The following is a 25,174-nucleotide window of genomic DNA, read 5'->3' on the forward strand; positions in this document are numbered from 1 at the left end:
TTCCCTACCATTCAGATAATCACTCACAAAATCTGAACAGCATATATTAGTGAAGGAGCTCCTGGGTAAAAACTATTTGCCCCACAGAATCTTGTGATCGGTTTCAAATGATGAGTAAAAGGGCTGAAAAAGATCACAGGAATTCACTTAGTTCAATCCCATTTATTTACTCTTACTCAGATTAAGACAGGGATGAAAAATACCTACCTTTTGTGAACTAAGAAACAGGGCGGTTCACAAAGTATTTCTTATTGTGAGAGAAGTTGTAATCAGTATGGTTTGCTTTGAGCAATTCAGTCTACTTTATTGTGTCCAAAATCTGGTTTCTATTGCAGCAGGCATGAGCAGTTCCTGTGTGACACTGGCCGAGGTCCTGTGGGCAAAAGGAAGCCCTTTGGAGGAAGAAGAAATATGGGCACTCTTGTACCTGGCCACAGTGCAGCTTCTGGAGGACCTTCACAAAGGTGAGGTGAAAAGTATCTTATAGTTCTTACTGTTGGAAATTCATTCTTGAGTTATTTTAGCTCTTTTGAGAGTTTGGTGGTTTTGGTTGGGTTTTTTTTTTTTTTTTGAGAAAAAAAGCACTAATGGCAATAAAAGCGCATTTCTAATAAAAATGAGAAACTTTCCAGTGCTGCTGGGATTACATGCAAACTGCTCTGCCTACGTAAGAAATCTTCACCCATTTTTTTCCAATTTACACATAAGATATTAATTCACCTAAATACAACTATACGCGGTGGAACAGGACAGAAGAGTCCTTACTAAAGTCCAAATAACACACACAGAGAAAGTGCAGTGCCAGCTAAGATCATGTCCTTCATGTACTGACAGAGGAGGACAGGCAAATCCACAGGACTCCTCATTCAGCTAGTAAGAGACTTTTATCCTTGATGATAATAATGTGACTAATCATAATGGCTAGGCAAATCATCATGATGAATGCTTGCCAAGCAGGCCAGCTGTACAAGACAGCACAGCTGAGCAACCTGTCACATTTTGGGAACTGTTTATCACAACGTATATTCCTTTTGAGGAGAGAATGGATGACGTGTTCTTACCTCATGAGCATGTAGAATCAAAATACAAAATACTGAAAACAAGTGATGTGTAACTTCTGCTATAGCTGGAGGGGTGAACTTTTATTACCACCCAGTTTTTAGTGGACTGGAACACTATAGCAGGTTGACTATAGCATCAGTTCTCTATTATCTGGTATAACAAGAGGACAGAACAGCCCAGACAAGACAGGCACCAGGAATGTGCAAAGGAGTGCAGCACAGAGATACCCACCTGCATAGATTCAGCTCAGGTCCAGCACAGCTTACTAACTCAGTGCCAGACACTAAGCTGACACTATGCTCTCCTGATCTCTTGGTTTGGTTTTGTGGTTGTTTTTTATTTGGTGGGGTTTTTTTTGTTTTTTTTTTTTTGTTTTTGTTTGGTTTGTTTGTTTGTGCTTTTTTTTAAAAAAAAACTTGTTGGATGTCTATTGAATTGAGATAATCAGCCTATGTTCCTTATGCTGCACCAGATAAATTTAGGGCTTTATGATCAGAAGATGAAGAGTAAACCAAGAGGAAGTAGGGATGTAGAACCATGCTGGTCTATAGGTCAAGTGCAAGGCTGCTCAATCATGTCTTTAGAGAGCTCAAGTCCAGAAGCGATGCCACGTTGGTCTCATTCTGCAGCTGAATCCCCAGTGCTCCAGCTTCTTGGAGGGCAGTGAAGGTGAACTGGCCGTGCATAGCATCATCCCAGTTGACTAAGGCATATTTCTGGCTCCACATCTCTTAATTACAGGTATATTGCTTCTGAAATCAGCCTCTTCTCAGGGCTAGTACTGATGTGTTTGTGCTGCACTGTGCTTGATGTGATAAATCCCCCTAGACCTGGTGATGGTCAGCACCACTTGCTATAGCACTATTTCCAGTGTCTTTGGGCACTGACTGGTTAGACAGGTATGTTGACTTGTTGGCTGGCCAACATTACAGAAGGCTAGGTAATCATCGAGACTAAAGTACAAGCTATCTGTTTCTAAAACAGACAAATTTTCCAGCATGTGCTAGTTATATTTGCATACAACACTACAGAAAAAGGGGAAGGAGCAAAAGAGAAGGCTAGTTGATGATTTTAAGACCTTTAATTTTCAAAAGAAGTAAATGCCACGACTGTTGCAAATACCAGTGGTCAACTGGAGCCTGGGACTACGGGCAGAGGATAGGGGAAGGTCCCAAGTGAGGCTGATCAGGGCTATTAAAGCCTATTAGTGTCTTCAGGACCTTGTCAGATCTACATTTATCATTTGAAAACACCTTTGTTTGAAATATCCCCTCTCTTTTAATAGAGCTGACACACAGACAGAAAGACTGAACGTGAATAATGCTAAAATATCATGGTTCACATTACTGGTAGAATCTAGTCTAAGATACGGTTTGGATAGTTTTCATATTTGCATTCTTGTAAAATAATCCCAAAGTTCAGGTTAGTTGGAAATGATGTTTCCACTTAAAGGAAAGCTTACTAGGTTATAGCACTGGGACTTAGGAAATTTGTTTCTACTGCTACCTCAGCTTCTGTTGACTGACACACTGTAGTCTTCAAAGCCGGGCTCTGCATCAGTTTCTTCATCTGTACAATGGAAATAAAAAGATACTGACTCTTGACACTGAATTTCTGGCAAAGTAACTTGGCTTTACTAGACACAATACACTGAAAGAGAGGTTACTAAAATGGAGAGCTGACTGACTATAAGCAGCACACAGAACAAAAAAATATCACCACAGAGAAGAGATTTGTAGCATGGTCATGTAACTTAACGGAAGATAACATAAGGTCTTTTGCAAATGCCAGCTTCCAAGTATTCATGCTTTGTTGGAAGGAGTGTTCTACTCTTCTGATATTCTCTTGTGCTTTGCATAAAAAGATCTACCAAAACCATCAAGATCTCCAGAATCTGCACATGGGATGTAATTCTGACTTTCCTTAGGCTTCAGAAAGCCATTGAAATCAATATATTGTTTATATGTGTGAAATGATGTGAGAGAGAAATCAAGTCTTTAACCATCACTGAATTCCAGCTGGCAAAATCAGCCAGGCATAAATGAACATGATTCCACTGACTTCTGGGTATATCTCCAGGAACCTTCAGTGATGGGTTTGGCAATGCAGGTAAGACACCAGCGATAAGATTTTCTGAGTGCAGTGAATTCAACACTAAGAACTCCATTATCTTCTACAACATTTTTCAGACCCTGCCATCTGTGTGATTTGTCCATGGTCAGTACTACTGTCTGCTGAAGGAAATTTGTCGCTCCAAAACAATGCATCTCAGACAGAAGCTGTCCCTTTCAGCGCACCAGAATTGCTCCATAGACAAAGTAAAAACCAGCACATCGGAATAACAAAGGTGAGGTATATTACCAAATATATCTTGACAGTACCTCATGAAGACAAGCTTGTGAGTTTTAATGCAACATACCAGATATCTAGTGTCAAACTCCATTTCTAATAACACTAAACAAATTAGGCTACAGTGAGAAAGATTTACATCTATCTTGCAGTTCACCATTAGATTAGCACGCATGTCAACATCAAAATCAATTTTGAACATCAGTCCTCAAGGTCTGCAGAAATGTATTATTTGTAAAGGCCCACAGAAAGGAAGAATATTTCTCTGAACATGATGCTCGGCCAGATATGGTAATTGTAAACCCAGAAGCAGCGGGACTACAGTATCTATACAATCCGAGAGTGGAAGTGGTCCCAGGAAGTCAGAAATATGTTCACCTTTGTTAACAATTTACTTTTCTTCTCCCTGCCAAATAAGTCTCTCTGGCAAGACAGTGAGATACAACATTCAGGTACCTAAAAGTTTTAAATACCGCTAGGACCACATCTGTGCATACTTCCCTCAGGCAGTAGTTTCAGACTCCCACATAACTGATCACTTGGATGCTATGCAGAAACATGAAGCTTTGGAACAGGATGGCCCTTAGTCCAGTAATCCTCTTCTGGACATGACTTCTCGTCAGTCCCACAGGTAGGGGAGAGCTTTCACCAGTGGGAGAGCTTCAAAACTAAGGAGTTCAAATTTCTTTTCCTATTTATGGCATCATCGGATAGAGGGCAGCCTGGCTCAGCCCCTCACGCTGAACAATACTCATTGCTTGCTTCCTAGTCCATAAGCCAAGAGTCGCTATTGTACTTTTATATATGTTTCCTCTAGTCTAGGTTTTTAAAAAAATGATCTGTTTGGCTTCCGCCATTTTGTGCCCAAAGACACAAAAAGATGGTCTCTCTGTAGTACGAGGCTTTTCTATATTTAAAGTTGACTTCATAAAGGATCTCCTTTTCTGTTTTGACAGATGTTGGTGTATTCCTTAGGAATGACTCTCTATTGGTCAGCAGACTTCCAGGTTCCTCCAAACCAGGCCAGTAACACAAATATTTTTTCTTTAATGCTGTCTTCTATTGGTAGGTTCAAAGATTAAGAGGCATAATCCGAAATCTCAGTAAGAGGGGCTTTATGTTTTGGACCACTAGAAAGAATTGGAAAGCTTGTGTTAAGGTCCAGACTTCACCAAAAATACCAGTTCGTCCAAATCAGGAATTAATTAGGCCTCACCTTTACTTTCCTTTTTTTTCCTTTTTCTTCAAAAAACAGAATTGTTCCCATTAAGATGAATTGTACCTTGCTTTTAACAGTGAAGATTATTTATTCCAAGACTGTAATAAGGAACAGGCTGCCCAGTGAAGTGGTTGAGTGACTATCCTTGGAAGTATTTAAAAGGCATGTAAATGTGGCACTTAGGGACATGGTTTAGTGGTGGACTTGGCCACGTTAGGTTTATGGTTGGACTTGATGATCTTAAAGGTCTTTTGCAACCTAAATGATTCTATGATTCTAAGATAGAAAGGGCTAAAAGAAAAACATCATGTCAGCATGATTGTGGTTCTGTGCACGCTTATGTGCTTTTTCAAAGAATGGGATGTTAGAATAAAACTAAATAACTCTCCTTAGTTCTGAGCAAATTCTACCAGCTTCTTTGCTAGTTGAAATTTTGCATTTGTTGTTTACCAGAATCCTTTCAAAGATTTGTAGCACCCATTTTGCTTCATTTCTATATCCACGTCCTTGATTGTATGTTTTTGATTCGGAAAGCACAAGCTTTTAGTAGGCTTAACCTCACTTTCATGGGTATACATGGTCTAAGAGAAAAAGCTCTATAAGCTAAATAACTATAAAACTTAAGTATCTGGTCTCTATGGCAACAGTTTTGGCTGGTGTAGCTCCTCACCTTTTGAAGCTAATGATGCCACATGTCTTACTTGCATGAATCTTTAAGATTCCCAGTCTAATTAGCAAAGCAGATTGAGCTGTTGTCTGTCACCAAGAAGCCCCTATACAGGCTGATGACCCTCCTCGTAGATGCCTGTTCCCTCCAAGGCTATCCTGGATCCCATCAAAGGCTCCATTTAGTGCTGTTATGCTGCCTGTCCGGAATTTTCACAAAGTCTAAAGGAATTCAGTGCCCATTTCTCAACCAGGGTGAAAGGCTTATAGAAATTCCTGGTCCCAGTTTACACAGGATTTCAGACCACTGGGAGATGTTATTTAACAGTACCTCCATTTTAACTCAGTCCCTCCAGCTGAGTGACCAACTACACACGCTCTTGCTGACACTATGTGAAGATCTGCCACATAAAAGACTTTCTCTTGAATCAATTCTGGAAGGATGTGAGGCACATCAGAAGGAATCTGCTCCCTTACCTGCAAATGTCTACATAAAGAAAATGGTCCAGTTTGCTGTGGGAAACGTCAGTGAGGTAGGTACTACACTCATACTAATAATCTTTTCATAATTGAGAGATGTGAACATGGGATACAGGTGAGCAATTGCCTGAAATTAATGCTCGGATGAATTAAGAAAGTGAGATTTGGTTCTAGACTTCTAAGCAGAAAATTCAGTGGGCACGTGTACAAGCAAAGGAGGCAATGAAGCCATCTCTCACACCACTCTTACACTCTTGGGAAATGACACAAATCCAGCTTTTGTGCTTACAGTATCTTCATTTCTTTGGTTAATACTGAAAATATCATAACCTTTAGAGACTTCATATTGGCCAAAGGAGCGGACTTTACACAAGAGAAAAGATTTCCCCATTGCCACTCTGGTTTCAGACTTTCTTTGTGAAATTCAAAGACATTACATTTACATCATACTGAGAATTTCATTCATCGTCCTTGAGTGGAACTGAACATTTGACGTGCAATCAAGCCAGACCCACATGAAGTCTTCAATAAGTGCATGCCTGAGGTTTTTCTCAAGATTTGAAATATCAAAAAATTTTTGTTGACAAGCTGAATGAATCTGGAAGAAAACACACTGCAAATATTTTTTTTCTGTTTTCAACCAGTATTCCTTAACATTCTGAAATGACCTTTTCCCTTGCACTCTCTATTACTCTATTTCCCACTGTGAGAGAGGGTGTCCCTTCTTAACCACAGGTGGTGTGAGAGCATGAAGCCATCAAAACTCAATCCTGCTTTGTGTCTGAGCAGATGAAGTTGCTTATACCAAACAAATCAGCAGCCTCTGACAAGCAGAGGGCAAGGATCACTTCAGCATGAAAGTCTGAAGTCCACATATCATATGACATTGACTTGCAGTACAACTATCTTCTAGGTGGAGCGGGCAGCCACCGAAGACAGCGCAGCCTCTCAGCTTAACAGAAGTCACGTGATAAGGAAAAGACTGCATGAGAAAATATCGGACACCTCACCGCTGTCCTCCCAGATGAATTTTCACCAAGGTAAAGAAAGATTTATAATCTGAACTATCTAATAAGGATACAGCCAGCCTTTTCTGAGTCTTTCCCAAGCTTGGTGAATTGTTTAATTTCATGCTGTAGTGATTACATGTAGTGTTGGAGAGGATATTTATTGCTTTACATATAAATGACTTCATAATGGAAAGACTCTGAGGCAAGTCAGCAAGGTTTCTGTTCCTTATTTCCTCAAAGGATAGTAGTCTGAGGGCTGTGAAGCAATGATAACAAATCAGCTTGTACAGATTCTACTCTTAAAGCACTTTGCATAAAACCTGTGCATATAAAAAAATACTTTCAAAACTGCTTTTGTGCTTTGTATACTGAAGTGTATTTTCAAAGGTAAAGAGTGGGATTCTGTGAAGTTATCCTGTTGCCATTAAGGAATATATATTCATCTTTCTTATTTGATTATTCAAGCAAAGATTTGTGGTTTCTTTCTGATTTTAGTTCCATTTTTTCTATTCAAAAAATGTTTTATAAATTCACACATGGATTGCTGGAGTGATTTCAAGACATAAGGCCAAATCTTGCGCACTATATAAATAAACCAGCATATACTAATTTCACATTTCATTTGACTACAATCAAGATTTTATTATCCCTCAGAGTAATTCTGCAACTGTAACTAAATGTGGACTTCAGGTTCAGATAGTTCTTTTTTCTAGTCTCTATGTTGTACTGGTCACTTCAACAGAAATACCTGATTTTGGGGCAAGGCAAAGGTTGGCCTACAATATGCAGGCATTTTTTGGGATATGCTCAACATTAGACATATGAACAATCCAATTCCTATTCATGAAATTACATATATGTTCCATTAACTTCAGCTAGATTTAAACACACACTTAAATACCCGTGGAACATTTCTATTAGGTATTATTGGTCATAAGAAAAGGAGATTCTTTTGAGAAAATACAGACGAACCACCCCTCAAATCATACTGGCTTACTCGCTCATTTAGAAATGGCTTATAGATTCACACTTGCATAAGCTGGTGAAAACTCTGCTGCTGCCAAAATGGATGGTCCCATCTTCAACCCTCTATTACCCACAAATTCCTGCCATTTTCCTTCTACTGGTTCTAGTAATTATGTATCTGGGGTGATCTCTGTGTTTTCTAGGGATTCAGGTCATGTGGCTTACACTTGCTGAAGGACTTCAGTGAATCAGGATGTGGATTACATTGAGAACGTTTGAATCACACTTTGCAAGGCAGCATTCCATTTCTTTTTTTTTTTAATTAAAAATTATCATCTTCAGAGATTCTGGAAAAGGACACGACACAATGCAACCAAAGTAAAGTTAGGGTGCAACAGAAGTATGTATTTCCTAATTACTTAGGATGACCCTTTAATGGAATTTCTGCAGCCAACTCTGGTAGTGCATTGTGTCTGGGCACTGTCCATCTTGCACACAGAAAGAATACTTCATAGCTGAAGGGCTGGGGACTCAGAATATAAGGAAAGGGAACTTTGGAGGTTACCTGTACTTTGCAACCTTTCAGTTAAACATGTAGAATAGAATTAATATATTAGATTTGTTTTATTTGGAATGGTTGAGGAGAACTGAGAACTATTTTGGGTCAGAAAAAGATTATGAAAGTTATAGAATGAGGTTACCAAGCTTTCCTTGGTCCTTAAGGATGTGAAGTCAGGGTTAGAAGACAGACATGTACTATACAAAAATTAGTAAAGCCAAATGTTATCTACGTTACCATGCAGATAAAATGATTTATCATTGAAGTATATGATTCACCATATTTCCTTTCTGTTTCCAGACAAAGGATCCAGGTTAATGAATTATAGTCGGTCAACAGAAGATTACAGACAACTCTCTGTGGACTACAGCGACTCTAATAGTATTTCTGAAAGTACATCTTTGATACTGTCTAACCGAGGACAGAGGAGAGGTAAGATTTTCCTGAAAGATTATGTTTATGAATTATGTTCTTAACTCTTTTGTCCTCTGAAATGTGAGACTACCCAGGTATGGTCAGGTGATCGGTACTCCAATGCACTTGTGGTTATGTGACTAGGGAGGTATATTTGTGCTAAGCTGCAGAGAAGAAAGATCCTTTTAATATTGGATTCCTTTCTACTTGTGTCCTACTGTAAAACTATACATTCCCTGGTTATGATGCAGCCCCATCACCTCTTTCTTGCTTTATGCCCCCTTTGCCAGGTGATACTGTTCAGCAGATCACAGACAAAGCCTGACCAGCATGTTTCTAGCCCATGGGGTCTTGAAACAGATGAGAAATGGTGGAACTACCCCACAAATGCATATGATGGACAATGTCAAGATGGCAGCGCTGAAATCAGTTGAATCTATGAATAATCACAGAATCACAGAATGGCAGGGGTTGGAAGGGGCCTCTGGAGATCATCTAGTCCAACCACCCTGCCAAAGCAGGTTCAACTAAAGCAGGTTGCACAGGAATGTGTCCAGGCGGGTTTTGAATATCTCCAGAGAAGGAGACTCCACAACCTCTCTGGGCAGCCTGTTCCAGTGCTCTGCCACCCTCAAAGGAAAGAAGTTTTTCCTTATGTTCAGATGGAACTTCCTGTGTTCTGGCTGTGCCTGTTGCCCCTTCTCCTGTCACTGGGCTCTACTGAAAAGAGTCTGGCCCCATCCTCTTGACACCCACCCTTTAGATATTGATAAGCATTGACAGGATCCCCTCTCAGTCTTCTCTTCTCCTGGCGAAAGAGACCCAGGTCTCCCAGCCTTTCCTCATAAGAGAGGTGCTCCATTCCCTTGATCATCTTCGTAGCCCTCTGCTGGACTTTCTCCAGTAGTTCTTTGTCTGTCACAGTACTCCAGATGTGGCCTCACCAGGGCAGAGTGGAGAGGGAGGATGACCTCCCTGGACCAGCTGGCCACGCTCTTTTTAATGCACCCCAGGATACCATTGGCCCTCTTGGCCACAAGGGCACGTTGCTGGCTCATGGTCACCTTGTCCACCAGAAGTCCCAGGTCCCTCTGTGCAGAAATGGGCAGGAGTAGAATAATACCTGACTTGAATGGTGGGGATTAATGTTTCTTCAAGCCCATTCAAAAACCAAGGGACTAATTCTGAAATCTAGAGGAAAAAAACCAACTAAACAGCCCTTTGTTTTCTTTTCATTTTTGTTCTAAAGCCATTGTGTATTTCCTGCTCAGTGTGTTGTTTTCATTGTGCTAAATGCCAGATTGCAACGCTGCTCTTCTGATTTACTTTGTCTGGAGTTATTACAGTTGGAATTTTAGCTCCACTTTCAATCCTTTTATGGCAGGGACAGTGTGAAAGAAACTGGGAGGTGATCCATTCACAGTGGAGTCACTGTGGTAGACATCAGTCAGGGTCCTTCCCAAGCCACTTAAATCACAGATTAGGGGGTTACTATGAAGCAAAGGGAATTAATCAGGAAGGGAAGTACTGCTGTGCACGTGTATCTTCATGCTTAAATTGGAATCTGAGCTAGGGACACATAGACAGGGTGTTCACACTGCCCAAGAGCAAAATGTTCCTCTTGCCAAATGCCATCAGTGTCTCCTAAAAAACCAAACTTACCATGCCAGCTCCAGGTCCCCATTCTCAGTCTCCTGCCTGTTTCTATTCTCCATTCCACAGTTCTGTAAGCATGTGTGGTTTTTCATATCCCAGAAATTTCTTCCCTAAGGCAGTAACACTAATATCCACTACATCAGTTACATTGCAACAAGGTATGCACACCAACTGCTTAGTTCACTGATGCCATAAATAACAGAAAATTGCTGAGTAGTCCTTGCTTTTTCTCACTGGGGAACATTAATTTGGGTTTATGATATCCAGCTCCTGATTGTCATGAAATTCATAGGAACATATTACTCACACACTTCCAAATTTGAAAGATTTAAAATTTACTAGGCAAAAATAAAAGGCATAGAACATGATCTCAAGGGACTTTCTTTCCCTAGAAAGATGGCAAAAAAAAAAAAACGGGTGCCCACTGCATTATCACAAGTCTGCCAGGAGATAATTCACAGAGAGAAAGTGAATACATGAATACATCCTGGGGAAAAAAAGCACCATGTAATAATAGCCTCTCAGCCCCAAGTCCTTAGCCCCAAGGATGGGGAAGGTGGGGTTACTTATACAACTGCCATTAATAGTCTCCTCCTGAAAGGTGCTTTTCTGAAGCTCCAGAATTGCAATCAACAGCAGCAGCAATAAAAACCTGAGATTGCAGCTGCTCCCTATGTGACGCGTACAGGTCAGTCACATACCTAGTGGCACATAGTGAAGGTAAATTCAGAAGCCTGTTTTGTAAGATGCTTATTAAAAAATTTTGGTAATAAACTTGACAAAAGCTCTTTCCAGTGAATTTGGGTGTGTCTCAGTCTCCAGTGAAACACTGGGAGCTGTTCACACTCAGGATTTTGTAAGACAAAACTCTAAAATTACAGGAGAAAACACAGAATGTGAGAGCTTGTTTGCTGCAGACATTCTTTCATAAGATAATGTATTAGAAAAATGCATTCTTATCTGAGAAGAAATATAACCATCTAGTAGAGCACCATTATCAAGGGAGATCAATATCTCTATCCAGACTGTGCTTTAGAAGCTCATTTAACATGTAATAAATTAATCATCTACAGGATCATCATCTTTGAGAGCCTCATGTTACTTAAACATGAGGAACGTGTTGGATTTGTGATCAAAGCACAGCAGTCTGGACACTAAAACTGGCCAACTTGTCCCACTGCCATAACAGCTGAGACAGAAAGACTAAGGGGAATTTTATGTGCTTGTCAAAGTATATTTATACAATTATGTGAAACCTATAGTGTAAGCACAGAATTTTGCAAGGCTTTCTCATTGAAAAGCATGTAGTTTCAGAATACGGGACTGAATCTTAACTTTGGTAACTAGCCCTGAGTATTTGGCTTATCTCAAATCTCACATTTTGTCACTACCATCTGCAACTTGAAAAAACATGTTTATGCATATTTTAGCAAAGTGACTGTAGATTTTTCTAGTTTTTAAAATTGCAATCGGTGCTTGGTACATGAGAATTAAATGTCATGTTTTCGTGTTGGAATTTAGACTGAGGTCTCAGGGTGTATTTCATGGATATTTTATCTGGAGAAAAAGCTGACCTAAATGATTACTTCCACATAGCTCACCTTATCACCTCTATCATTCTGCCTATGTAATATTTTGAGATGCAATTCTTCAAATAAGATCAATGAAATGATCTAAGTGAAGAAAAATTCAACCTTCCTACCTTTCCCTAAAGGATTTAAAACATATCTGCTGCTAGAAGAAATGTTCATGAAACTACCACTTGCATAACCCTTTATGGTTCTACCTCTAAATTTCAACCTTCAATGTATTTGGACATAGTAATGCCTATCCTTTCTGTAACAGCAGAAATGACTGAAGGTGAAAAATTATACAAATCTTATTTGCTAATGACTCACAAAACATCCTATATTCCCACCAGATTCTTATGATGTACATACATTTACAATATATTTAATGTAGCAAATAACCAGTGGAATACTTACAAACAGTTTTCATTTCAGTGATTTTATATCCTACTCTGATTAAGCCAGAGAAGTTTCATGCCTCCCCCCGATTTTATGCCTGGAAATAGAAGAATAAAGAATACTAGGGGTAATTTCTGAAGACCAAAAACTGTTTCATAAAGCAACCCCATACATATGGAAATAACAGCCATTTTACCTACACAGTTCTTTTCCAAGTTACGTTCACATGAAGGGTTATGAAGAGGAAGTAACAATAACTAGAGAACTGGGAATACTGCTGGTGTAGTATTCACTTAGCCGTATCAAATAGCTATTTATCATGCCCAAGCAAGGACACAAGAGAGGAAGCAGCCAGTCTAAATTTCCTCCATGTTGTAATTGTACCAAGATCTGATGCTGAGTACTGCTACAATTGCTTCAACTGTGAAATTTCTTTCATTAATTTCAGGGAGAGTTCCACAGACGCACAGGTCATGGGACCCCACCCTTAGTGGGTCAAGGACACAAAGCAGCTACAAGCTCTTCATAAACAGGTAATCAAAACTCATATTCCTAAAAGACACAAGCTGTTTTATTACCACATGAAGCAGACAACTGGTGTGGCAATGTCATTATTGGAAAAAGCTTGGATCACCATCTGAACCTGTTTTGATAATAGATACTGTTTATGTAGACTTAAAGTGTACTTAGACTCGATTTGGCTCCAAGTGAAACAGTCCAAATGCTGTAGCGAAATGGAGCTTGGGCCCTGAACAATCCACACAAAACAAGCACATTGGAGTTTTCCTCCTTTACTGTGTACCACTGTGTCCTGCCAGATGTCACTGGCCTCCCCGAACAGCTGCCCCTAGTGTGTCTCCATCAGAATCAGACAGGTAAGCAGCAATATCTTGCTGTGACTGAAACAACTGGGAAGCAGCTCCACAGAGAGTGTGGAAGGGAAAAAATTGTTAAGAAGGTATGAACAGTCATTGCTTTCACTGGCAAAGCATTCTGCAGAGTCTGTATTTCTCTACATTCCTGATCCCGTCTTGCCTTGCTGTCACATTAGCAGAGGCCTGATGTGTTCTGGAGTGGTTGTGACAGACAATGTACATGATCCATCAATTTCAGTTGATTATTTGCATTTTTATCTCAGTTCTTAGATTGATTTGTCTCATTTGTGTCAGCCACATCCAGCCCTGCACAGCCACTTTACTGAAAAGTTATAGGTAACCCAGGGACACAAGCAGTAAAGATCTCTGCTCTGTCATGAGGATTAACCTCATTTCAGCCATGGCAGGTACAGCAGCCCTGTAGACATAGACAAGGAAAGCTGAGAATTGTACAACTGAAACTAACTCCTTTTCAAAAGCCAGAGAAATGCCTCTGCTGCCAAACAAGAGTTTTCTAGACTGGTTGTTAGCATAGTGCAGCTGTAATCATGGCTGTTTCCAAATGAAGAAGAAATGTGAGTACTGTTAGCCTCTAGGCTCCACAAAGACCAGAATCCCATAGATAAGCACCATGTAATCCCTACAGACATCCCATTTAAATTAAGTTCTTGACCCAGTTAAACAGGAGTTTCTTCTTTTAACCATGACATGAGTTATTCAGGCCCACAGGAAATGCTCCATTTAGATCAACTCCCAATTAAACGTATCCCAAGTAAACAGTTTGAACTTCCTGATAAATCAGCCACGATAATCTGAGCGATGTGAGACACCCCAGTACACCTCTAAACCTGCAATAAGAAAGAACTACAACCAGGCTGCAGGACAGTGGCAGCTTTTGTAAAGAAAGAAGTCTCTGTCTACCTGTCTAACTACATACACATACATATATATGTATACAGATATCTATATGTGTATCACACACCTAGCAATGACATCAGTAACAAGATTTATTTACTGAGTATTTTGGAGCAATTGCCATGCCTCTGACTACCAACCCGGGTATCATCTTGATATCCTTGATCTAAAAGCATGCTGCCAAGAAAATGTTCCCCTCCTCTGCTGAAAGGTGAACTCTCTTCTCCAAATTTCCAGCAAGCTGTTTCCCATAGAACTTTAGGGACTGTAAACCCCACTATTGGTTGTAAGCATCTGCAATTGAATTCCTACCGAGGTCACCATCCTATTGTAAGTACCATGATAACAGTGGAGTTGAAATAATTAGTTTGGAAACCAGCAATTTCCCATGTAGGAGGCCAACCAACACAAAACCTAGTGATGGGTTTACTATCTATAAAGCTTACTAATATCATCATGCTCGCTTCTGTAAGCAATCCAACTGACATAACTTACACCTCACAAACTTAATCTTGTAAGTATATGCAGGGCTATGGCCTATATATAAAGAAGACACAGCTCAAGTCTGGCATCTCTCACCTCGCAGTACTAATAACAGGAAGTGTTTTCCACAGGAAAAGCAAGTCTTCTCAATACAGCATCTTGGGTTTTGAGCTAATAGTATTTTTATACACACAAAAGTCACTTCAAGTCCTATTTAGGCATACTTCTTAGTTAAATGTTAATTTTTATGAGGTTGTGTTGATAGAAACAAAAATATCTAGATATCTTTATAGACAGAGGAATGCAAATTAGAATGGAATGGAATAGAATAGAAAAGAATGGAACAGAACAGTTCAGTTGGAAAAGACCTGCAACAATGATCTAGTCCAACTGCCTGACTATGTCAGGGCTGACCAAATTAAAGCACGTTATCAAGGGCATTGTCCACATGCCTCTTAAACACTGAGAGGCTTGGGATATCAACCACCACCTCTCTAGGAATCCTGTTCTAGTGTTTGACCACCCTCTCAGTAAAGAAATGCTTCCTAATATCAAGTCTGAACCTCCCCTGATGCAGCTTTGAACAATTCCCATGTGTCCTGTCACTGCATACCAGGGAGAAGAGATCAGCAGCTACTCCAGTAACTTTGTTAAAAACCTTTGGAAACTCCCTGAATAGTTCCTTGAAGCAACATGCAAAAGAAAAGGATAAAACATTGGGATAACAAAAAACTTCCATGTGACTTTGGCATTTGTTAAAAATATAATTAGCAAACACCCACCTCAACAAAACCTTTCCTTCTATACCATATAATCATTCTTTCCTTATCGATAAGACTAAATATTATATTTTAAGTTTATTCTAAGCACACATATGTCTGCTTGTGTGGAAAACACCATTACTTTACGGGTTAAAAGTATAGTATAAAGACAGCTTTCTTATCTTTCACATATCTTTCTCTTAATTAAATTGAAAATTCCCTCAGTTCCACAAGACATTAATTTATTCTAATGAATTTGTATTAAATTAAATTAGTTTCCATTCCTGGAAAATTCTGAGTGATGTAATGACAAATGTTATGGTTTTCTGAAGCTTTTTTGCTTCAGAAAAGAAGAAATGAGGAATTGACTTCATCCTGTAGAATTCCCAGAAAGGCATGGGGCTAAATTCTTTGCCTGTTGGCTTCACCAGACTTAAACCAGTTAGATCTGTCTCGCCAAATGAAGAAAAGAAAAAAAAAAAAAAAAAGACTGCTACTGAATTAAAGCATAGTTTAGATTTATTTGTAAAGGGCATCATCCCTGCTAAATTATTTTTCTTTTTCTGTAACGAAACATTTAACAACTTATAACTGACATTGCTCTGGATTTCATAATGTTCTGCCAGTCAATATACCTTAAGCTTTTTGTCCTCAAGTCTGTGTTGTTTTGTTTGTATGCTATATATATCGCTCACTATGAAATTTCCTTTGAAGGTCAGTCAGTGCTGTAGAAGAAATCCCTGGTGGAACTCAGAAGAACAGCAGACAGAACCTGCTAAGTTTAGGTTCCACCTTCTCTGTGTCTACAAAGGACTACACAGCAGCTGCTGCATCACAAAAATGTTTGTTCCACAGGAAGGAAAAGGTGATTAATGAAAAACTTATAAGCTGATTTCAAACTGTAAATATCACTAAAGAGAAACCTCGCATCCAGGTGTCATTCAACGGTGATGTGCATATTAGCTATTGAGTCATTTCATTAGATGAGTATTCTAAATCGACAGACTCCAAATTAGGCACGATCTAGTTGCGATAACCCAGAACTGAAGGCAGTGAAAGCTCTTGTCCGTAAAGTCTAAGCAAAAGCTTATAATTGAACCCTCTGATCTACATGTGTGATTTCTGCAAGCATCAAACACCATATGGACTGTTTTCATCAACCACTTCAGAAAGCAAAAACATTACAGAGAGACTGAACCCAAACAGTGCTGGTCAACGGTGTTCAAAGGACTTGATTTTTTTTTTTACATGCATGCCTGGGCAGAAAGCATAGGCTGGCAGTAAGTGCGCCAAACCAACCGTTCACCTAAGGGTCTCTTTCTAGCTGCTGACTTGTTGTAGGACTCTGTTAAATGGGAAGGATAATGTTTCTTTGGCAGTCAGATGACAAAAATCCAGAAATAACAGAATTGCAAAAAACTCCACAATGCTGCTGCCCATGGAGCTTTCTGTTGTGGAAGTAGAAGGGACAGTTTCCAGTCTGGGGAGTTCTTTCACCTGTTCCCAGTTCACAAGCTCAAGACTGACCAGTGGCAGAACTTTGAGCAAGAGTTTCAGTTAGATACTTTGGAAAATTATCTTTTTATATATAAATATAGTTTTAAATTTTGTTAATACGATTTTTGCTGGGATACTAATTGGGTTCCTCAGGAGTCTGGCAACTGCCACAACAAAGTGCTAGTCCCTCTTTATATGTGATACAAAACTGCATTGTCTGTTGGCAGGACAATACCAGTATCATGAAACAATCCTAAATTTTCTCAGAAAAACCATCTAAATAGCTAAAAGTTCTAAGTCGTGGATAATGGCTGGAAGGATCCACATCTTACCACTGGCAGACATTTAGTTATTTCTGTCTGCTTCAAGGATGTAAAAGCATAGATGAACCTGAAAAAAACCCAATATGCAAAATTCTGTGAGGTGCATGCTCAGCAAGGAAAAAAAGCATCTTGTGCTGTTAAAGTTTGTTGAAGGTAAAGCAAAAGAATACAAGGTCTGCTCCTAAGAAATATCAGTCAACCTTCATTACAGGAAAGAAAGCAGATCAGCATTTTAGCCTGGTTCCCTGTGGAAGCTAGGCTTATGAAATCACAGTGGTGTCTATGCATATGTGTACATGTGACTGTCCTCAGAGCAACTTGGGAATCAAATGGGAAAAGTTCTTAGAAGAAATAAAGTTTCTGTAAGTGTCATGAAAACAGGTGCCTTACATAGGAAATGGATCTTGGTTAAGTGCCTTTACAGAAGAAAAGGCTTACCCCTAATTAGAGCACAGAGAGTCCACACAGGAGAGACCCCAAACAGAGAGGTGTCTTCAAGCAGCATTTGCACCTTATTAGACACTGAAGTCAATTAGCTGCAGCATACAGATCAACAGAAATGGGTTTCATTGGTACTGGTGTTTAGGATCTTCATTACATTAAGGAGACATTTATTAAATTTCTAAATTGCCTCAATTACAGTTTTCAGGTCCAGAATTTATTATTTTGTCTAGTGAACCACCAGTGACCTTACAGCTGCCTGGATCAATTGTGGTAAGTATGAACGTTAAGAATTTATAACTAATCTAGTGACCCTTTAGTTGGGGCTCTTGGTAAGTTGCACCTGAGTCCCAACCCAGTATTCTTGCCATGTCCTCCTCCCAAACCAAGTTAGGGTTCCGGCAGAGGTACTGCAACTTGAAAGGAGGTCATTTAATTCTCAGTGCTATGCAGTTATTTCTGTTGGTGTGAAAACAGCTTAATTTATCCTTCTCAGCTAAGAATGCTCACTTTAGCACAAGACTTTTGAGATGAAGAGTATACAGCAAATATGCAACGTGACATCTAGTGCCAATGTACTGGACTCCTCCAGTTTGCAGGCACACCCTCCATGTTTCAAAAGATAAGGTAAAAGGCTGACAGCATGCAGCAGTAAAAATGAGAGCAAAGAAAATCTTGAATTACCCTCAAATCTAGAATAACCCTGGTGATTGTAGAGTCTGAGTATGCTCAGCTGTTTTGTTGGGATTCCCTGGGTTTTATAAAATTAGAAATGTTTGGGACATTAATTTGAGAAAGAAGGCAGGGAATAGCATAGTGTTGTGACCAAATCCATCAGTTTATGCAGAGGCAGGAGTCTAAGAGGCCTCAGTAGTAAAATGCTGTGGAACTTGCATTGCTTGTACTTGGAACTCATTCTTCATTTTTTGTTACATGTTCTTAGACTAAAAAAGGGAAATCCTATTTGTCCCAAAGGGATCTCAATGTGATTCTACTCAATGGGCAGTGCCTTGAGGTGCAATGTGACATCAAGTCCAAGGCAAGAGATGTTTTCAACACTGTGGTGGCATATGCAAACTTGGTGGAACATTTCTACTTTGGCTTGGCTTACCTGAAAGGTAACGAGACACAGCTAACTACAGTAACAGTTCTCTCCCTCAATGCCTCTGTAGTCACTTTACTAATGAATTCCAGTAAGATCCTTTAAGATCCTCAGATGAAAGCAGATCCAAAGCTTAAGCAAAAGTAAGGTAAGTTGGTTTAAACTGTACTGATGTAAAGCATGTCCATCAATACAGCCATACTGTTACTGGCTGGTATTCCCATTCAGAAAAGGCTGTGTCCCAGCCTTGCACTGGAATAATACTGAGCCATAAAGCTCCAGCAGAAATTCCAAGAAGAACTGTACTGAGGAATGCTGACTGTCTTTATTCCTAGATGTAAGTTGGAGTACAGGCTCAGCTATTTAATCTACAGGACCCACGTCTTCCTTGCCCATTTCTGATGGCAAGCGGGGTTGAGGGACTAGGAAGAAGCATACCTCGTGTGTAGGGCACGAGGATTACAATGGGGTGCAGAACCTGAATGGTGAGCAGAATGCAAGTCCCATCAATTCTTGAGTGATTCCATAGATACCACACCAATCCAGCATCTAACAATTGTGCTCCTAAATTACACAGTTATCCTAAATTCTCCATCAAAGGAGTAATACATTAAGCCGTGACACAGAGAAGTAAATCTCAACTGACATCCATGATCCATTTTATTTTTTATTGCTAGCGATGCACTGAATGAAGACAGCAGAACTATGAGCTACTGAAGTATCTCCAGACTTACCACAGAAGCCAAAATTCTCATTTCAGGTAAAGAATTCTTCTTTTTGGATGAGGAGACCAAACTCTACAAAGTAGCCCCAGATGGCTGGAATGACCAACCCAAGAAGAAAACCTCTATCATTAATTTCACACTCTTTCTAAGGATAAAATTCTTTGTCAACCACTTCAATGTTATCCAGTAAGTGCATGGTTCTGCTGACTGCAGGAAAAATGATAGCATTTAGGGTGATTGTTCAAGGCTCCTCCTGTGTTCCTAAATCCTTTTCTGTTCCAGGCATGGCTTGACAAGGCATCAGTTTTACCTGCAGCTTCGTAAAGATATTTTGGAGGAGCGATTATATTGCAATGACGAGACGGCCCTGAAACTCGGCGCTTTGGCTTTACAGGCAGAGCTTGGCAATTATGCTTCTGAGGTGTGGATAAATAATACAGTATTTCTCAGAGGTCTCTCTCAACAGCTTTTGCAGCTTTTGTTTGTCACATAGAGTTGAAAGAAGAAATGTGAATAGCCCATAATTTCAGCTAAGTCCTTCAGTAATCACATTTCAGATTTAATTTAAAAAATTACAACATTTGCCTGATTAAGGAGCAGTAATGAGCCAGGCTAATTTGGCAGGAAATATGGCAGAACGATGAAAGGCTCTTGGTCCTTCATAATTGATAACATAGCCCAGAAACTCCAGAAAATCTGTAGAAAGTTTCCAACATAGGCACAGCTTGTTTGTACAGAGGGGCTTAAAGAGATTAGAAAACATGGAAAAGAAAAATAAATAAACACTGCAGAATTCACAGCTATTTTGTGTGTAGGCTCAGATCCACAAGCTGCAAAGACAGGAAGGTCATTGATGGCATATCTGCCATCTAGTTATCCTAGTTTTGAAGTGTATAGAACATACCCATTTATGTTCTCTGCCATATCTTCAGTTACATAAGTCAGTGTAGCTCTATTAACTGAACTGAGTGGTCTGACCCATCTGGTCAGATCCATCCCAGCATTGGGTCCCCCGTTGTAGGTTTTACTGATGCAGCTGTAGCTGTCAGGTCGAAGTGTAAGACTGCAGGCATGCCCGTAGGCCCACCTCTTTTCTGCTCTCCCAAATGAGAAGTAGTGTGTGCTTTGAGCACCTGGCTGAGCACAGGTGCCAGAGGTACAGCTGGCTGGCAGGACACTGCCTGCTGTTCCCTGTCTTCATTTAGGAAATGGCAACAGGGTGGCTTCAGCATATGGGTCACCCTGAAAATGGAAATGCACCGAATAAGAAAAGTCAAGAAAGAACAAAAGGGTCCTCTCTGTTTTGTTTTTTGTTTTTTTGTTTTGTTTTGGTTTTTTTTCCCTAAAGATGCATGGCAAGAGCTATTTTCGTGTTGAAGACTACATTCCAGCAAGCCGAATAGAGAAAATGACCCTGGCGTATGTACAGCGAGAGCTTGCTAAATTACATCGTATGAATCATTCCCTATTTGAGGATGAGGCTGAACTAGAATTTTTAAAGGTAACTTGCCATAGCCCAAACATTATTTATTTATTTTGAGAGAGAAAGCTCCTCTCTATTTACAATTGCCTATGATTTCCTTCTTGCCTAATACAGTAGATTTTAGATAACGTGAACAAATTTGAATAGTCAACCAAAACCTCATAATTTCATTCTGCTGCAGATACTGTCACTCTAAATAACTTACATCACATTTACATGGTACGTTTCCTTTCATTGATAGTTAATGCACATTTCAGGGCATTTTCAATATCCTAAAGGTTGATGCAAATTTTCAGCATGTTACCAACATGTCCGGATTCCAGATGATTTTAAAAACACCTACTGAATGTATTAGAAATGATTATAAAACATGGGAATAATGACTTTCTTGACTTCTGAAACTACAACAACTGTTCAGCCAGTTTCTAAACGCATAGTGATTATTTGTTTAAAAATACCTGTGAACCCTGAAGTGAGGAAGGAGTTATTATTTATTTTCTCACATGACTATTTCTCTAGGGCTCTAGAATGTCATGATGATGTGGGTTTTAAATTTTTCCCCCCTAATTTCTCCTTCTCCACTAAACTTCTCTGCTTTCCATCAAATGAAAAATATCAGGGATTAGATAATGGATAAATATCAGTAGTGATTTTGCTGCAGTGCTACATGCTTTTATTTATAGCATCATTTTAGTTCAGTTGCTGTTTAATTATGTCAGTTCCTCATCTAACGCTGTCAGTGGAATTGAAGAAATAGATCGAAGCTTAGCTTTAATGACAGTCCCATCATGCGTGCCAAATCCAATGAAGAAAAGCAGCTTTGTTAGTATCTGTTTCAATGAATAAGTCTGTAGAAGGAGCCAACACATCATACAAAGTGAGAAAGATAGCCCCCATGGCAAGAACACGCAAATTCTAAATATGAAAGGGATTAAAAATTAAAACCCCGATTCAGCTAGTGATTATAGATGCCCCAGTTTTCAGGACTGGAACATTTGTGCTCTGGATACTTTTTGAAAAACAGATCTTCTTAAAGTGTTTTTTTTTTTTTGTCACTGGAAATCTCTATTAAAAGTTAAAAAAGTCATTTGGGGATTCTACATTAGCTTCCCAGAAAAAAAAAAAAGTTTTAGAATAAACTCATATTGATCTGCAGATCACAAAAGAGGGTGGAAACCCCTCCTCATATTTCATAGTCCTGTAAAGGGTCTGAGTCACATTTTAACATTTTGTGGACGAGTGCAGGAGGTAGAAAGACAAGCAACAACACCCAGAACCTTTGGGTGAGTTCCTCAGAGTTTCTTCTACACAGTTAGATGGCAAGGGCAGGAGATGACTCCTCAGTCCCTTGAGGTATAATCCTGCCTAACTTTTCACCCAGCAACGAGCACTGTGCAAGAAAGAAGCGACACTGAAGATCCGTTACTATAAATTCTGGCAAAGAAGGGAATTCTGGGGCAGTGAAATTCCCTCAAAACTCACCACTATGTTTAGGTGAGATACTTTGAGGTACTATTTAGCAAACTATAACTTAAGGTTCTTGGCAAGGGAAATTTATAATGTCTGATTTTAAAAGATGATAGCCACGAAGGAATGAGCGTATGCACCCGAGTGAGTTTACTGCAGGCCGGGAGCTGTGGTGTCACTGCAGTTAAGAGTTCCAGTTGGTCATCGCTATTGTAGAAAGGAAACCACAGAAGCCCATAACAATGTCAGAGTAGCCCTGGCACCAAAGTATTAGCAGTTTTACTAAGATCATCATGTTTGCTGTACCTCGTGGTTCCTGGGTTTGCTCAGGGAAACAAAGTCACAGGAAAGAAAATGGAAAGAAACAAGGTCTAACAGCAATCAAGCAGCGTTAACCCTGCATGGATTTCTATTCAGAAATGCACACAAGTGCCAAGTAGCTGTAATAATGCTGAGTACGTCAGTGCCATGCAATGTTTAGATTATTGTGCAGGAACCTACATAATCCTCCTACCTCTTGAAATGAGGTGTGTGGTAAAGTGTTACTTCAATTGTACACATGGAAAATGAATGCATGTAATGGCTCTATGACATACCAAAGTAAGGTGATGATTCTGTGAGGCAGTAGGTATGAAAATTTAGTAAGGGTTTTCAAAGGTTTCTTGACAGAGTGAAAGAATATTCAGTAAAGGCACTCAAAACCATTTCCTCTCCCATGTACCCACCTTTTCTTCTCATTCCTCTTTTTGAATAATGCACGGTAAACGCGCTTTCTCTCTATACAAGGTGACTCAGCAACTTCCTGAATATGGAGTGTTATTCTATCGTGTGTCCCAAGAAAAAAAAGGAGCAGGAGGGGACATCATCCTGGGAATCTGTGCCAAAGGCATCATTGTGTATGAGGTGAAAAATCACACAAGAATTGCCAGTTTAAGATTCCAGTGGCGTGAAACAGAGAGAATTTCAGCTCATGTGAGTTGTAACCAAGTAAATCTCTTCACTCTACTACTTCACTCCCCTTCTGCCTGTCACTTTGATACATTTATTGCATTCAGAGCCAGAATTAGACTCATTCTGTAAAGGCAAGTCCTTGTTGAAAACAGTCTAAAATCAAAGATGGATCTGGATGTGGATACCAAGATATCCAGTTCTTAGTGAGGTTTAGTTCTGAAGTTTTTTTGCCAATGCTGGAGTCAAATTACTATGAAACTGAGTAAGCTGGTGTTGGCTACTACAGAGACTATGTCCAACCTCTTTATGGCATATTCCGTATTCATTCCTGTCTCGTCTTTACTTCTCGCTCTCTTTTCTTTGGTTTTCCTACCTACATCAGGTCATGGGATCACGTCATCTCTTAGTATCTTTATGTCTGTTAACAAACTGGTATTGCTGACGAGAGCGTGACCCCTTCTAAATGGTATTCTACCATCAGAGATATATCAATCTGCCAGGATACAGAGTAGGTGTCAACCTGCATCACACATTTCCCTGCCTGTTCGCTCTCCCAAAATGTCCCTTCTGCCCCTTGCAGATATTTTAATTTTCACATTAAATTGGTTTAATCATTTTAATATCTGTAGAGCCAAATTTTGCCAGATCTATCAACCTGCTTTCAATGCAGTCGATGTCCAAAGCCTCTTAAATTTCATCATAGGGCAGTTATGATCCCAGTGACAGACACCTCACTAACAACTGTTGAATTTACTGTAGACATTTACTGAACCCAAAAGGCATGCAGCCAGGCAAAAATACAACAGGTCAAACCAACAAGATTATACAAATGCACTTTCAGTGCCTCAGTGTAATGACTGATATATGAAGCAAGCTGTGCTTTTTTTTTTTCCCTTTAGAGAAAAAAATTCATGATTGAAAGCAGCTTCAGTGGCAAGAAACACACCTTCATTACCGATACAGCAAAGACATGTAAATATCTACTGGATCTCTGCTCTGCCCAGCACAAATTCAATGCACAAATGAATTCTAGGCAACTTCGGCAAACTTCATCAGGTGAGGTATAAATGCACTTTCGTTATTCAGGCCATAGGACAAGGTTCGGTTTTAGGAAAGGTGCATTCAGTGAAGCTGAGAATCAGCCACATCAGTTTCACTGTGCTTCAGTTTCTCGTTTACAGACTGGAAAATAATGTTAAAGGTGTGTAAGTCTAATTTAGCACGTGCATGCGAGTGGGCATGTGCAGGAGGCGGAGAGGGGTTCTCTGATGATAATAACCATGTAGCTAAACTCAGATTTTTAAAAAAAGCATGATTACACTTCCCTTCAGGAAACCTGCTGAGAATTCTGAAGAAACGTATCAGACTTACCCCAAATGTAACCTGAGAAATGTTCCACACAAAGAGTAACTACAGTAGCGCCCAGATATGCTGGAGCTGAATTTAGTTATCTTGTCGTCTTTGCATAAGACAGGTGTTCAGCCCTTTGGTTCAGTCCCAGGACAAAACAACTAAACCAAAGGTACATCAGTCATACCCACTCGACTATGTAGCTGCTCGCTGCTCTTATCTTAGATTTTGCAATGTCTGTGGAAGATAGGACTAATACCTCCTTAGACTTCAGATATTCCATAGTTTCTAAGATGAGGTACTGCTCAAGCCATGGCAGTTACACAGCACTTCTCAGCCACAATTTCCAGCATGTTCTGTAAAGCTGGGTGAGGATCGTTATGGGGAAACTGAGGCACATAAGAAATAATAGCCTAAGCTGGCAACTGTCATCACTCTTGACTTCAGTGGAGC

General features: G+C 39.7%; 1 protein-coding gene across 1 annotated transcript in view; it reads left to right on the forward strand.

Annotated features, from left to right (window-relative positions):
• Positions 1-5,796: 5,796 nt before the first annotated feature.
• Positions 5,797-25,174, forward strand: part of FRMPD2 (FERM and PDZ domain containing 2) — a gene marked incomplete at both ends in the record, with an annotated part of 58,429 nt that continues 39,051 nt past the window's right edge. Inside the window, 12 exons of the mRNA XM_082486287.1 lie at positions 5,797-5,829; positions 6,690-6,816; positions 8,612-8,743; positions 12,797-12,881; positions 16,097-16,247; positions 17,845-17,916; positions 18,587-18,761; positions 19,506-19,656; positions 19,753-19,891; positions 20,819-20,971; positions 23,207-23,392; positions 24,271-24,427. Coding sequence (XP_082342413.1) covers positions 5,797-5,829; positions 6,690-6,816; positions 8,612-8,743; positions 12,797-12,881; positions 16,097-16,247; positions 17,845-17,916; positions 18,587-18,761; positions 19,506-19,656; positions 19,753-19,891; positions 20,819-20,971; positions 23,207-23,392; positions 24,271-24,427 — 1,561 coding nt within the window. The remainder of the gene's footprint in view (positions 5,830-6,689; positions 6,817-8,611; positions 8,744-12,796; positions 12,882-16,096; positions 16,248-17,844; positions 17,917-18,586; positions 18,762-19,505; positions 19,657-19,752; positions 19,892-20,818; positions 20,972-23,206; positions 23,393-24,270; positions 24,428-25,174) is intronic.

Source organism: Vanellus vanellus, assembly GCF_965231255.1.
Source record: "Vanellus vanellus genome assembly, chromosome: 7".
In the NCBI taxonomy this organism is placed as follows: Eukaryota; Metazoa; Chordata; class Aves; order Charadriiformes; family Charadriidae; genus Vanellus; species Vanellus vanellus.